The sequence below is a fragment of the Myodes glareolus genome, chromosome 10 (genome assembly GCF_982192425.1).
Source record: "Myodes glareolus chromosome 10, mMyoGla1.1, whole genome shotgun sequence".
In the NCBI taxonomy this organism is placed as follows: domain Eukaryota; kingdom Metazoa; phylum Chordata; class Mammalia; order Rodentia; family Cricetidae; genus Myodes; species Myodes glareolus.
Genome location: NC_142035.1, coordinates 28,074,145 through 28,087,105, shown reverse-complemented (window position 1 = coordinate 28,087,105; position 12,961 = coordinate 28,074,145). Strand labels below are relative to the sequence as shown.

Below are 12,961 nucleotides of genomic sequence, written 5' to 3'. Positions count from 1 at the left end.
CTTTGCCTTCTGAGTGAGCACCCACCATTTAAAACTTGCCCAACTGGGACAGCAGGTGGTAGCAGTAACCACCACCAGCAGCAGCAGGCCACCCAGGGGCCTAGACTGTTTCAGGGGCTCTCTGTCCCAACTGTCTGCTGAGCTCCTCCCTCTCCTGGGACATTACTGACAGATTGGCTAGGGACAGCTCTGGGTACATCACCGCGAGGTCACTCTGCTCAACAATGATCAAGTTTGATTCTGACCCCAAAGGGGTCACTGATAACCCAAATGCTCACAACCTCAAGCCTACGGTTCACAAGGTCTGGCTCTGAGAAATGTCTCCTATCCCCCACCCCTTACACCAAGAATGCCTCTTGGACTAGCCAGTGCGCAGGAATGGGATTCTGCAGGAAAAGGGGGCAGTGAGCACTCCAACAAGCCGGCTCTCAGTTCTCTGCCACCTTTTCCATACTACTCACATAACTCCAAGAGGGTCTTGCCTCTTGATGGTCACATGAAGAAGCTGGGTCCTTGTACAGTGGAGCCTGCATTGCACGATTGTAGCTGCCATCTTGGGTGGCTTCTCACCACAGAAACAGTAACTTCACAGGTCAAAGGTTAGAGGGAGCCTAGGTAAGACCTGACATTCCCTGGGGGAAAGGGTAGGTGGTCCATGGGACCCAAATTCCAAGGTGGTAGGGAAACCCTAGAACCAGACCAAAGTAAGCCTAAAATAAAACTGTGGATTGGTTTGTGTCCAAAAAAGGTAAAGCAGACTGGCAGTGAGGATGCCTGCCTTTACTCCTAGAGGCAGAGGCCAGGGGATCTCTGTGAGTTCAAGGCCAGCCTAGTGTATAGAGCAAGTTCCATGGCAGGCTCCAAAACTACGGAGAAACCCTGTCTGGGGGTGGGGGGAGAAGCAGGAAGGAGTTTTTCCTGATAAAAAGTCACCTGGGACTAGAGCCTGGAGGGTTTTGCTGAAGAAGGCATGGAAAATCCTGTCCTTTCCCACACTGCACCACTCACTCCTTGGCAGAGGCCCCACCGCCCCTTTCTTCTATAGCTAATGGCCTGAATGTTTAAAGACCTCCAGAGGCGAAGCATCAAACCCGCAGGACAGAATACAAAAGTGGACTCATTGCAGGTTAGTGATCTCACTCATGAAAAAGTAAACATCTGGATACTGCCCAAAAGAACACTAATAAAGTGTGGGATATTCTTAGGCCAGCAAACTGTGCAAGTCACTCCACTGTTGGCATCCTTCGTGATAATAAAGAGGACTTTATTATTCTTTCTAAACAGCTGCAACACTCTGGCCTTGTATGCCTGTGGGCCTCGCTGGGTCCTCCTGACACCCCAAGCACCTTCTGCCGTGTCCCCTGCCCTGCACTGCTACTTGAATGATGGACACCCTGCTGGATGCTGTAGTGGCTCTCACATGCATCCCACATCTAGATGTCAGGACCTCAGGCTGTCCTATCTGCATGCCCACGTATGCAGTATGCAAGTCCATGCTTGACTGTCTGGTCAAGGACGTTAGCATTTTAAATAGAGAGGACTTTGCCAGTTTCTTTACCCCACCGGTAACTGGGGCTGGCTTCCCTCACCAAGGCAGCGATTGCCTGTGGTTTGATGTTTGCCATTCTGGCAGACGATGAAATGGGACTAATGATTCCTCTAATTTATCTTTGTTTTTAAGTGCCAGTTGTGTCCCCTGTGGAACATCTGTTAGTACCTACCATTTATCAAGAACAGTGGTCATTTTTCCCCCTAAGGAGATAGCCCATTGTGATAAGGTAGTTTTTTTTTTCCCCTCTATCACCCCCTTTTTTGACTTTATGGTAGCTTGTTAATATATATTGAAACTTTTTATCTAAACTGATCAAATCTACAGATCAAATCTATATTTACATGCAAATTTATTGTGTGGCATCCAGATTTTGTCATAATTACAGAGGCTTCCTCACTTAGACAGTTTTAAAGTTCTGGGGTTGAGGTGTGGTGCAGGGGCAGTATGCTTGCTAAGCATCCACAAGACCCTGAGTGGGTCACTAGCCACACAACTAGCCCCCTCATTGCCACTGGCAAGCTGGGACTTCAGGCACTCAAAGTATTCTCTAGGGCCTAGTGAGTGAGACCTAGGCCCAGAGGCTTCCCTTCTCACACTAAGCCAGTGTGCTATCTCATTCCTTATGGGGGAAGCGTCACACCAGTGTTCCTGGTCACACCAGCCCACACCTCACAGGCTGGGCTCCACCCTAAAGAGTCAGTCATAAACTGGGCGGTGGTGGCGCACACCTTTAATCCCAACATTTGGGAGGCAGAGGCAGGCGGATCTCTGAGTTCGAGGCCAGCCTGGTCTACAAGAGCTAGCTCCAGGACAGGCACCAAAGCTACCAAAGCTACACAGAGAAACCCTGTCTGGAAAAAGAAACAAAAGAGACAGACAGTCATGGTTGTAATGTGTTCTGTGATGCTGAAGAAACCACACGATGAGAAACAACACCTCTAGGCCTAGCCACTCCTTTATCATCCACCAACCTTTAGTCCTTTCCTGTGTTGTTGGTTATAGAGACGAGGGTTTCTATGGCAGAGTCGGTGCTGCCTTCTAAATCCTGCTGTCAGCTGCAGGTTTTGCATAGTTCCCCAGCAGAGAGTTCCCATAAGGCTGTCTCCAGAAACAGTCTGAAGGGTCGGAAGACTGCCCAGTACAAGCTCCATGGTACAGAGCCAGGCAATGGGATGTCTGCTGTGCTGGGGTGCTCTGAAAACTCAGGGCTGGCTGGAAGCCACTCCTGGAGGGCAGCTCAGACATTTGCAAATCCAAGTGCCAAAGCCCAGAGGCCTGCCAGGATTGGTTTAAGGTGAGAGATGTGGGAACAAAAATAAGAGTTTCAACTTTCTGAGGAGTAGGGGATTTTAAAGAATTTTTTTTCTAATATCGGGATGGGGGGTGTGTATGCACACATACCAAACAAAAACTCTGCCACTAAGCCATAATCCCAGACCTTTAAAGGACTTTTATTTTTTAATGAGTACATTAGGGCTGGGGACATGTCTCACTGGACGAGAGCACCGACTGCCCTTCTAGGACCCTGGCTTGAGTTCCACACCCACTTGGCAGTTCACAACTATCTAGAACTCCAGTCCCAGGGCGTTTGATACCCCCTTCTGGCCTCTGAACGTGGCGTGCATGTGGTGCACAGACACACATACAGGCAGAACACCATAAAATAAAAGGAGCATGTTGGAATGTAATTTGGCCTTTAAAAAGAATGAAGTCCCGGGCTGTGATTAAATCCATGGGGTGGCGTTGTCTAGCATGTGGAGGAAGGCCTTAGGTTTACTTCTCAGCACAGTGGTGGAGAGTGAATGGGACTAGACACAAAGGATTACATATTGTATGATTTGGCTCACATAAAATACCCAAAGTAAAGGCAGATAGTTTCCCGGAGCAGATCTGGAGGAATTAATAGTAAGTTCAAACTGGTACAGATGGAGGATTTGGGGGAGACAGTGAAAGGTCATTTACACTTAAATTATAACGCTGGCACAACTCTGTAATAACTCTAAAAACCCTTCGAAGTGTGCATTTTGCACAGGTAGCTTATGTATGTAAACTACATCTCAGTAAAGCAGTTTGAAAAGTGGAAGCGTGAACTTGGGAATGAAGTTCAGGGGCTTCCACAGAGTCTGTGAGGTCCTAGTTCCTGAACAACACAAACAGCCAGAGACACACAAACAACAGGTTTCTCCGGGCAGGTCTCTTTAGCCAAGCCTGACCACACGTGTTCTTTTGTTCTTAACTCGGCAGCTGCTGTTGTTATTTCAACCCACAGGCCTTTTTCAGACCTGCAGTCTCACTAACCCTTGAGAGAAGAGCCAGGCCAACTGGCTAACTGTGATCTTAGAGGAGGGGCCCTCAATCGAGAGAAGTCTTCCCAGAAGAGTGAAGGAGATTGAGATCCCTGATGGATCATGTGGGCCTTCCCTCCTCGTTTTGCTTGACATTTCCTTGTAGGGTCCTCTGCTCCTCTGCCTTGTCAGTGGGTGCTCCCAGGCAGAGCTCCACCCAAATCCAACAGCCAGGGTTCAGCAGCAAAGCAAAGCAAATAGACTTTTGGCAAGAAGTCTTCCTTGCCTCCCCTTCTTAGACACAGCTCCATGTTTGGCTCAGTCTCTGCTCGGCTTGCGCTGCATGAAATGACACTCAGGAGGAACTTGGGGGCTGCTCTGAGGGCTCGCTGTTGGCTACGGCTGCCTGCTTTGTAGAGGCTGTTTCTAGCCTTTCCCAGTCCAGCTGTTTTCTCTTCGCTAGGTATCATTTTCATATAGTAAAATGCACAGATCTGGTGTAGGAGGTCCTTCTGTCTATATGTTGCTTGTATTGGTTAATGAGTTAAAAAACTGCCTTGGCCTGTTGATAGGACAGAACTTAGGCAGACAGGGAAGACAGAACTAAACGCTGGGAGAAGAAAAGAGAGTCGGAGCTGCCGCCAGAGGTAGACATGCTTTGCCAGTAAACCACTGCTTCATGGCGATATATAGATTAATAGAAATGGGTTAAATTAAGATGTAAGACTTAGCCAATAAGAAGCTAGAGCTAATTGGCCCAGCAATGTTTTAATTAATACAATTTCTGTGTGATTATTTCAGGGCTAAACTAGCCAGGCAGCCGGGGCGAACAAGCGGTTCACTGCAACATAGACCCGAGAACTACTATGTAAATTATTGTGTGACCTGCTTGCCTTCATGTAGTTAGTTCATATTCCTAAAATGCTTAGAATATAGAACATGTCTACTACCCCAGAGAGCTTCACTCAGTGTCCTGGAAACCCTTGTCTGGTTTTCATGGTGACACATATCTGTTTTGGGTTGTGGAAATTGAACACATGCTCCTGAGCTACACCTCTGGCCCCTTTATGACACCTGTTTGTGTCAGCCCTCCAACGTCACATAACTGTAATCTCACAGTATATGTTCTTTGTATCTAGCTTTGTTTGTTTGTGTTTTTTGAAGATGTGGTCTTGCTATCCTTGGCTGGCCTGGAGCTTGCTATGTAGTCCAGACTTGTTAGGATTAAAGACATGAGTCTGACCCATCAGAATAACCACCAGCTTTGGCTCAGTGTCTGTCTTCAGTTCTGCCCAGCCCTCTGCTGCTGTTCCATGCCCAGCCACAGGACCTGAGAGCGGGCTACAGAGAGTGGTGTTGGACACTGGCCCTTGGTAGGAGGTGGTGGTTTTCAGGAAGAGTCTAGGCTAGGAGCTTCCCTGAGGAAGTGTGGGACCTGCAGCTTATGGAGGGTAGCTCTAGTGGGGGGAGGCATCCAAAGACAGGGGAGCCTGGGTGGAAACCAAAACAGCAGCCAAGGGTGGCACCCAGGAGAGACTCCAGCATAGAGCAATGTGCCAGCAGCTTCTCCTGGGATACTACTGCCTGCAACAGCTTTCTCAGTCACTTTGGGGACAAGGTGAGCCCACAAACTGGCTGTGCTGACAGCTAACTGGGGACCAGCAAGCAGAACATCCAAGACCTAAGAAGTAGTCCAAGAGACTTTCACCCCTCAGATGTACCTACTCCCAGGGTTTTTGTGAGCTGACCTCTGACAGAGCCTCATGCAGTAGCATGACTCTGGGCGTGCAGTTCTGAACTGGCGTCTACCACACAGCATTCCCTGCACTAGTGGGAATGGCTGTGGGTGTCTTGTGGCCATGCGATTATGTCACAGTCTATGTGCCCATTCAAGTATTCATGGACGTTGACATACTGTTAGCAGTGTTTTCTGCGCGCGGCTTCAGGTGGACATAAGCATTTTTGTAGGATGTTTTCTTTGGAGTAGAATCACCAGGTCAGAATGAAAGGATCATTTCCCTTCTGTGCACACTGCCAGCTGCTCAAGTGCCTGTATGTAAAGAGCTCTATTGATGTAGAAACTGAAGAGGCTGGGCTGCACCCTGAGGCAGTGGTCAGTACTGAAGCCATGGACATCCCAGCGATGTTAGAGTGTGCAGCCCAAGGGGTTCTGGGTCATTTCACAGAGGTTCCGGTATTATCAGAAGAAAACTAAAAGATGCTTCTCCACTTGTTCTTATCTGGCTGGGGGTGGGGGAATCCCTCATTCTGGTGTGAGGCAGTAGCACTCACTGGTGATCCCCAGTGTTATGCCCAGATCATGGGGTCCCCCCCAAACCGCCATGGAGCCCACACTTCTGTGTAAAAGCAAAGAGCCTTTATTCAAGTTTAAGCTTGGACTCTTCATCTGTCTGACGCAGCAGCTGAGAGCAGAGTGCCAAGCCCAGTCTGGGTAGAGTTTTTATCATAGTAGAGAATGGGGGGTGAGGGGATTTCCAGACTTCAGGACCCCAATTGGCTGACATTTGTCTAGGGCTCTTGGCAAAAGGGGAAAAGGTTGAGTCCTGGGCTCAGGGACATCTGGTGATCTTATCTAATGGTTGGAATGTCAGGTACTTCTCTTTAGATGTTGGCCCTCCCTGGGTGGAAGCTTATGGCTTTTCCTGAAACCCAGTGCTGCCTGTCATGCACCTGTGCAGCCTGGGCCCCACATGGCTTAGGCCCCATTATGTGTGGTCAGATTTCTCTGGGCCACATGCAGTATTCAGGAAGCTGAAGTGGGAAGACCATGAGTTTGAGGCCAGCCGAGAATACAACAGCAGCATGTCTCAAGCCAAGGGCAGTTGCCTAGCCTGTGCAGGGCACTGGGTTCACTCCTAGCAAGGAGGAAACAAAAGTCAATGTGTTGAGGAAATGCAGCTGGTCATTACCAGTTCCCACTTGCTTTCCTGAATGTGGGTTGTAATTGTAATGGTCTGTCCTGTCCCTTTAAGAGACAAGCCCCGCCCACTCCCCCTTCCTCTGTGGAGCCAAGTGAATCTTCCTTCTGCTTCCAGACTGTGCTTTCTCTATCCCTTCTCTCTTTGGAAGAGGTGGCTATGGCCTCTTATCTTCTCCCCATTCTATGTTTCTCTCTCTCCCCCCCCCCCCCCCGCCCCTCTCCTCATTCTCCCCTTTCCCTTTCCTTCTATAACCCACGGAATGAGCTATATCCACTTTCTCTGCATGGCATCTATCTGTCTCTGTAGCTTTGGAGCCTATCCTGGAATTAGCTCTTGTAGACCAAGCTGGCCTTGAACTCACAGATCTACCTGTCTCTACCTCTCGAGTGATGGGATTAAAGGCGTCTACCACCACCGCCTGACTTCTTTTTGTTTTGTTTTGTTTTTTGAAACGGGGTTTCTCTGTGTAAAAACTCTGGCTGTCCTGGAACTGGGCTTGAACTCACAGAAATCCAACTGCCTCTGCCTCCCAAAGGCACTGCCCAGCTCCCTCCATTTCTTGAAAAGTCTGATCTATGGTTATTTAACACTTAATTGACCAACATACAGAAGCCAGCAGTATTGCCTGGAACCCAGAGAGCTTCAGTCTTACACACCTCTGAGTTAAGTGTAGTTAGAACAAGAGGATCCCTACCTGACAAGGTAGGTGGCTGAACCTTTCCAGATTTTAGGCATAATCTGTCACACCAGAAAACTTATCTTTGGCCAGCTATTTGTTTTGAAACGGGTCTGCCTTTGAGGCTAGCCTCGGCTAGTGCTGGGATTACAGGCGTGGCCAGCGCTAATGGTTTTATCTTTTGAAGCTTGCAGTTTGTTCCACAGGCCTGGCACGTGGCGTTGTAGGGGCACACACACACTGGTGTGACTCCTGCTCTGCAAAGTCACTGATGGAGAACATGAGCCAGAGTTCCCAGCCTCCAGACTATCAGGAGTCCCACAGGCCCTGTCGTCAGTGGCTGAAATCTGATCTTACTGACTTCTGCATCACAAGAATAAAGTGCTGGAGTGAGTTTCAGAGCAGACAAGAGTGAGGGGAGGTTGCTCCAGTGTGTTGTCTCCTGAGAAAGTCTGCAGATGAAGAGGTTGAAGTAAATTAATCCGGAACTATCAAACCAGGAAAACAAATAGTTTTGGTTTTGCAAACCACACCTATTACTGAGTCACACCTCCAACCCTACACCTGGACATTCTTTTTTTTTTTTTTAATAGAAGAAAGAGTTTATTGGAGGTTTCCTTACAGTTTCAGAGGGTGAGAGTCCACGACCATCATGGCAGGAAGTCTGACCTTGGGCAGGCAAGCTGAGCTGGAGCAATAGCTACTGAGAGCTCACATCTTATCCACAAGGCAGAGGCAGAAGGAGAGAGGCTCCATAGGGTAAACTTTTGGAACTTCGGACTACCTAAAGGAGCAACCCGAAGCCTCATTATGTGTGGAGAGCTTCTCCAGAACAAAGGAAAAGTAGAGTTCTTCTGAGGACAGACGAGTTTACAGGTGGCCACCCTGTGTGCTGAGGACCAGTGGATCTCGTCTGCTCACTGGGAGACAGTGCTGAGCAGTGACTTTGGAAGTGGCTCTCTATAGGAGTTGGAGGGGGGTGTGTCTCTGTCAAAGAGACTGCGCCTCCAGGCATAAGGTGTTCCTTCTTCCTGCTTCAGATCAAAGGGCACTATGTCTGCTAGTGTGCAATTTAGGGAACAGGGGTTCTGAATGACGATAAGGAGATGATATAGATACATACATATATGCATGTACACACATATTCATATATATGATATAATTCATATATAGTGTATGGATGTACATGAATGTGTATATATTCTTCACACACATATACGTATGTATGTGTACACACACACATCAGTATTTTATGATAGCTTGGTCTATCACTGAAGCCTAGACTAGCCATTTGTATTTTGTATTTTGAGGCTCTCCATGCAATTTGTTCCCCAGAACTGAAGTGAAGTGTCATGGGGACTTCTGAATTTTTGCAATTATTGTATAAACGACCTTTTATTTTCTTAGGTGTATTTTCAGAACCACCTGTCAGCTCAGAGACAGGACCCAGCAGGTGTTGAAGGCTGCCTGTCAAGCACACGCTCTTAACATTTGACAGGACTCTGCTGCACTTTAGCACCCAAGGCGGTCCTAAAGCGGACATCTGGTGATTCTGGGTAGAGCCAGCGACTGCAGCCCTAGAAACTCCAAGAAGTCCCTGAATGGCAAGGGTTCCTGGATGCCCTCTGGTGTGGCAGGCGCGGCCACTAGGTCTGTTTCTACTTTTGTCCCATAAAGTGTATGGATCTCAGGTATGGTGAAGCTGTAAGCCGGTCACTCCAGCTTCAGACACACCAGTAAAAGTGATAGACCACTTCCCAACGTTTGAACGTCTATGCTGTCTTCCTGGCAAAAAAAAAAAAAAACCCAAAAAAACAAAAAACAAAAAAACGCGGTCTCCTAAATCCAGGGTCTTTTCTCCCCGCGGCCCCGCCTCCAGCTCAGGCCCTGCCCCTCGGCGAGGCCCCGCCCTCTCAAAGTGCGCACGCGCAATCTGTTTTAGCCGGCCTCCACCGCAGTCCTTGGCGCCAGACACGCCGCAGCATCATAGGCGTTAGAGTCTTCTCAGCTCGCTCCAGGTCCATCCCTCGTCCTCTGCCTCTTCTGGTGCCATGGCGAAGCCGTTGACGGACAGCGAGAGGCAGAAGCAGATCAGCGTGCGTGGCCTCGCGGGGCTAGGCGACGTGGCCGAGGTGCGGAAGAGCTTCAACAGGCACCTGCACTTCACGCTGGTTAAGGACCGCAATGTGGCCACGCCCCGCGACTACTTCTTTGCGCTGGCACACACGGTGCGCGACCACCTGGTGGGCCGCTGGATCCGCACGCAGCAGCACTACTACGAGCGGGACCCCAAGGTGAGCTGCCCGCCATTCCCGGGAGAGAGACCCGGCCCTGGGCAGGGCGGGTTCCGCCCCCCAGTGTCGCCCGTGGGCCCAGGTCCCTGTTGCACCACGGTCACCAGTGGCCATCGAAGTGACAGTAGAGCTATGCATCCTCTTTAGAAGGTGCTCTTGCGGGTTTTGTTCTGATTGAGAGTCATCCCCTGGCTCCCCCGCCCGCAGCCCCCAGTCCTGAGAATGGTTTTGAGTGGCTCTCGTCTTCCACTGCAGTTAGTCCCCTGGGGTGTGTGGTTCCGAATCTGACAGTCCAGAGCCAGGCCTCTGCTCAGCGGAGTCGCAGGTCTGCAAGAAGTGCGGTTGGGGGTCTACTGTTCTGCAGCTGCCAGGCCCCAAGTCCAGGCTGATTTTTCTGGCTGGTTTCCAGCTGTGAACTTTCGAGATGGCTGCAGAGTTGGTGTTTCCACTACCCCCACCCCCTTTGTTTTTCTGCAGCCCCGAGAGGAGAACAGGGGACTGGAACCAGGCCCGGTAGTTTTACGAGTTGGAAAGGGGTGAGATCAGTCATCTTCTGCAGGGAATTGTGCCCTCCTCCACCGGCCCCCCTCCACACACACCCAAGACTGATGAGAAGAAAATCATTTGTAATGCCTGCCTAAAATAGGAGGGTTCAGAAGGTTGTCTTTGAGGCCTCCACCTTGGCAAAACGTGTTTGGAGATTACTTTAAAAATTATTTTCTCTATTTTGCAAATGTTTGTTCTCTGTAGGAAAGCTAATTAGTTGAAGAGAATCTTTGACAGTTATCTTTTCTCCTCCCCCTCATATGCAGACACATAGCCCACTATAAAGCCCTGTCTGGTCTGTAACTATATGCAATTAAATTGTTCTCAGACTCACTGAGATCCACTTGCGTCTGTCTCCCAGTTCTGGGATTAAGGGCACAGGCAAAGCCTCACAGTGCGCATTATTCTTTGCCATTGTGCTTCCAGGTAATTTCTGTACCTAAATACACAGGCATGCATATTTGTGTGTTGCACAATTTTGTGACTTTTGTTTCATCCCAAACCATTTGTGGTTTCACTCATAAACAGGGTTCTAGATCAATAATACATACCAGTGTTTTTTTCAATTTATGGATGTATCATATTTTTGCACAGCCCCCCGGTTGCCAGATCTTCCTTCCTTCTTTCCTTCCTTCCTTCCTTCCTTCCTTCCTTCCTTCCTTCCTTCCTTTCTTTCTTTCTTGATTTTTTTTCTTTTGCTATGGAGAATTCTGCCTACCCTGTACTAAGATAGAGTGTACATTAGTAAGGAAAAGACACTTGCTGATCTGGGACCAGTTAGTAATGATTTGATTGCAATAGAAACCTAGGTCAGTTCTGCTTTACTGACAGAGCTTTAGAGTAATTAATTTTTTATTAGGGCATTAAAGTATATTTGATAATTGCTAGGAGTCAAAACTAATTGCCTTCCACACACATCCAGAGGCTTTCCCCTTTCACAGTAAAGATGGCAAGGACAGGCTGTTAGGCTACCGGTTGGGCCTCTTCGTATTTAGTATGCAAGACAGCTTCTAAAGAAGTGGCCCCAAATGACTAAAACAGGTTATTACAACAAGGGCTTGGGAAAACTGCCAGGGAAAGTGGCCAGGAGCAGTGGCTCCTCCAGAATGCCTTGTTAGTAGATTAGCTCAGAGTCTCTGGTGTTGTCCAAGCAGTGGGTAACAAGGGATACAGCTTTGCCTGCATGTTCATGGTCTTTTCCCAGGAGTTGGAGGACACTAGGGCTCCAGTTGTGATGGATCCAAGGATTAAGGAAATGTGTCTCCATGCAGCTTCCTGGTCTCTCGGTCAGGTGTGATGGCTTGTCTGCTGTCCTCACTCCAGATGGAAACATTCCTCCCCATGCCCCACTTCGCATACGCATACCCATATATTAGTTATTTTAGTGTGGAGGGGTGTGTTTAGGTGGTTCACATTGATAATCCTGTCACATACGGCATGCTGTAAGCAGGGTTCTCATGATTGAGACCCTGTCTCAAAAACCAAAACATAAATAACCTGGCCTGGCTTGTGAACGGGAGACTGTTGTTTGTCAGATCCACATAGGAACGCTATATAAAATTGGAAAGCTAAGGGCTGGTGAGATGGTGCAAAGACACTTGCCACGCAAGCCTGAGCTTGATCCCTAGACACTTGGTGGAATGAAAGAACAAGGCGTGTCGGCTGTGTTCTGACCGCTGGAGTTGTCCTGTGGTATATGTGTGCCTGTGCTCACATGCAACATACAAACATCAGTGAATTAAAAGTGGGAGGTGGATCCAGGTCTGATGGTGTGCTTGTGTGGACTCAGCTACTCCAGTGTTTGGGGTAGCCTGGGCAGAGCCCAGGTTGAAGTGTTTGATGCCCTGGTTTTCGAGACTTGTCTGGGTCACTGATGATAATCAGCCAGTCCCCAACAACACACCTCAGAGCCATCCCTGACTCTGGCAGTGAGGGATGTCAACCTACACATCTCAGTGGGAGCACGAAGGCATATTTGATAAACCAGCGCTTTATCAAATTTCTTTAACAATCATTTTTAAATTGTTTATTTTTTTAAATTCTTTTTTTCCTCTTAAAAATATGCCGTGACTTAGCTGGGTGGTGGTGGCACACACCTTTAACCCCAGCACTCGGGAGGCAGAGGCAGGCGGATCTCTGTGAGTTCGAGGCCAGCCTGGTCTACAGAGCTAGTTCCAGGACAGCCTCCAAAGCTCTAGAGAAACCCTGTCTTGAAAAACCAGAAAAAAAAAAATTGCGTGACTAGTAGGGAGATGTTGACCGTGGTTCCACCGTGTGGTGCTCACATTGGAAGTGTCATTCACTCTTTTCTTTCACTTAGAGGCATTGTGTTTTTGTTTCTTTCTTAATTTTATTATTTTATAAAATGATAAATATATATTTATTATATAAATACATGTAAAAATGGGTGTTTTGCCTCCTGTATATCAGTTTTAAGTCTGGTGCCCATGGAGGCTAGAAGAGGGTGATGAATCCTTTGGGACCTGAGTTACAGACAGTTGTGAGCCACCATGTAGGGGCTTAGAATCAAACCCAGGTCCTCTGAAAGAGCAGCTAGTGCTCCTCACTGAACCTTCTCTCCAACCTTAGCATTGTGGCTATTAGAAACTAGAAATTAGTAATTATAGACAAAGTGTGGATTCTCTTAATTCCTGACAAAGTCTAGA

General features: G+C 48.3%; 1 protein-coding gene across 1 annotated transcript in view; it reads left to right on the top strand.

The window, feature by feature from the left end:
- Window positions 1-9,387: 9,387 nt before the first annotated feature.
- Window positions 9,388-12,961, top strand: part of Pygb (glycogen phosphorylase B) — a 51,225-nt gene continuing 47,651 nt past the window's right edge. The window contains 1 exon segment of the mRNA XM_087911127.1: window positions 9,388-9,749. Coding sequence (XP_087767253.1) covers window positions 9,507-9,749 — 243 coding nt within the window. The 5' untranslated portion in view covers window positions 9,388-9,506.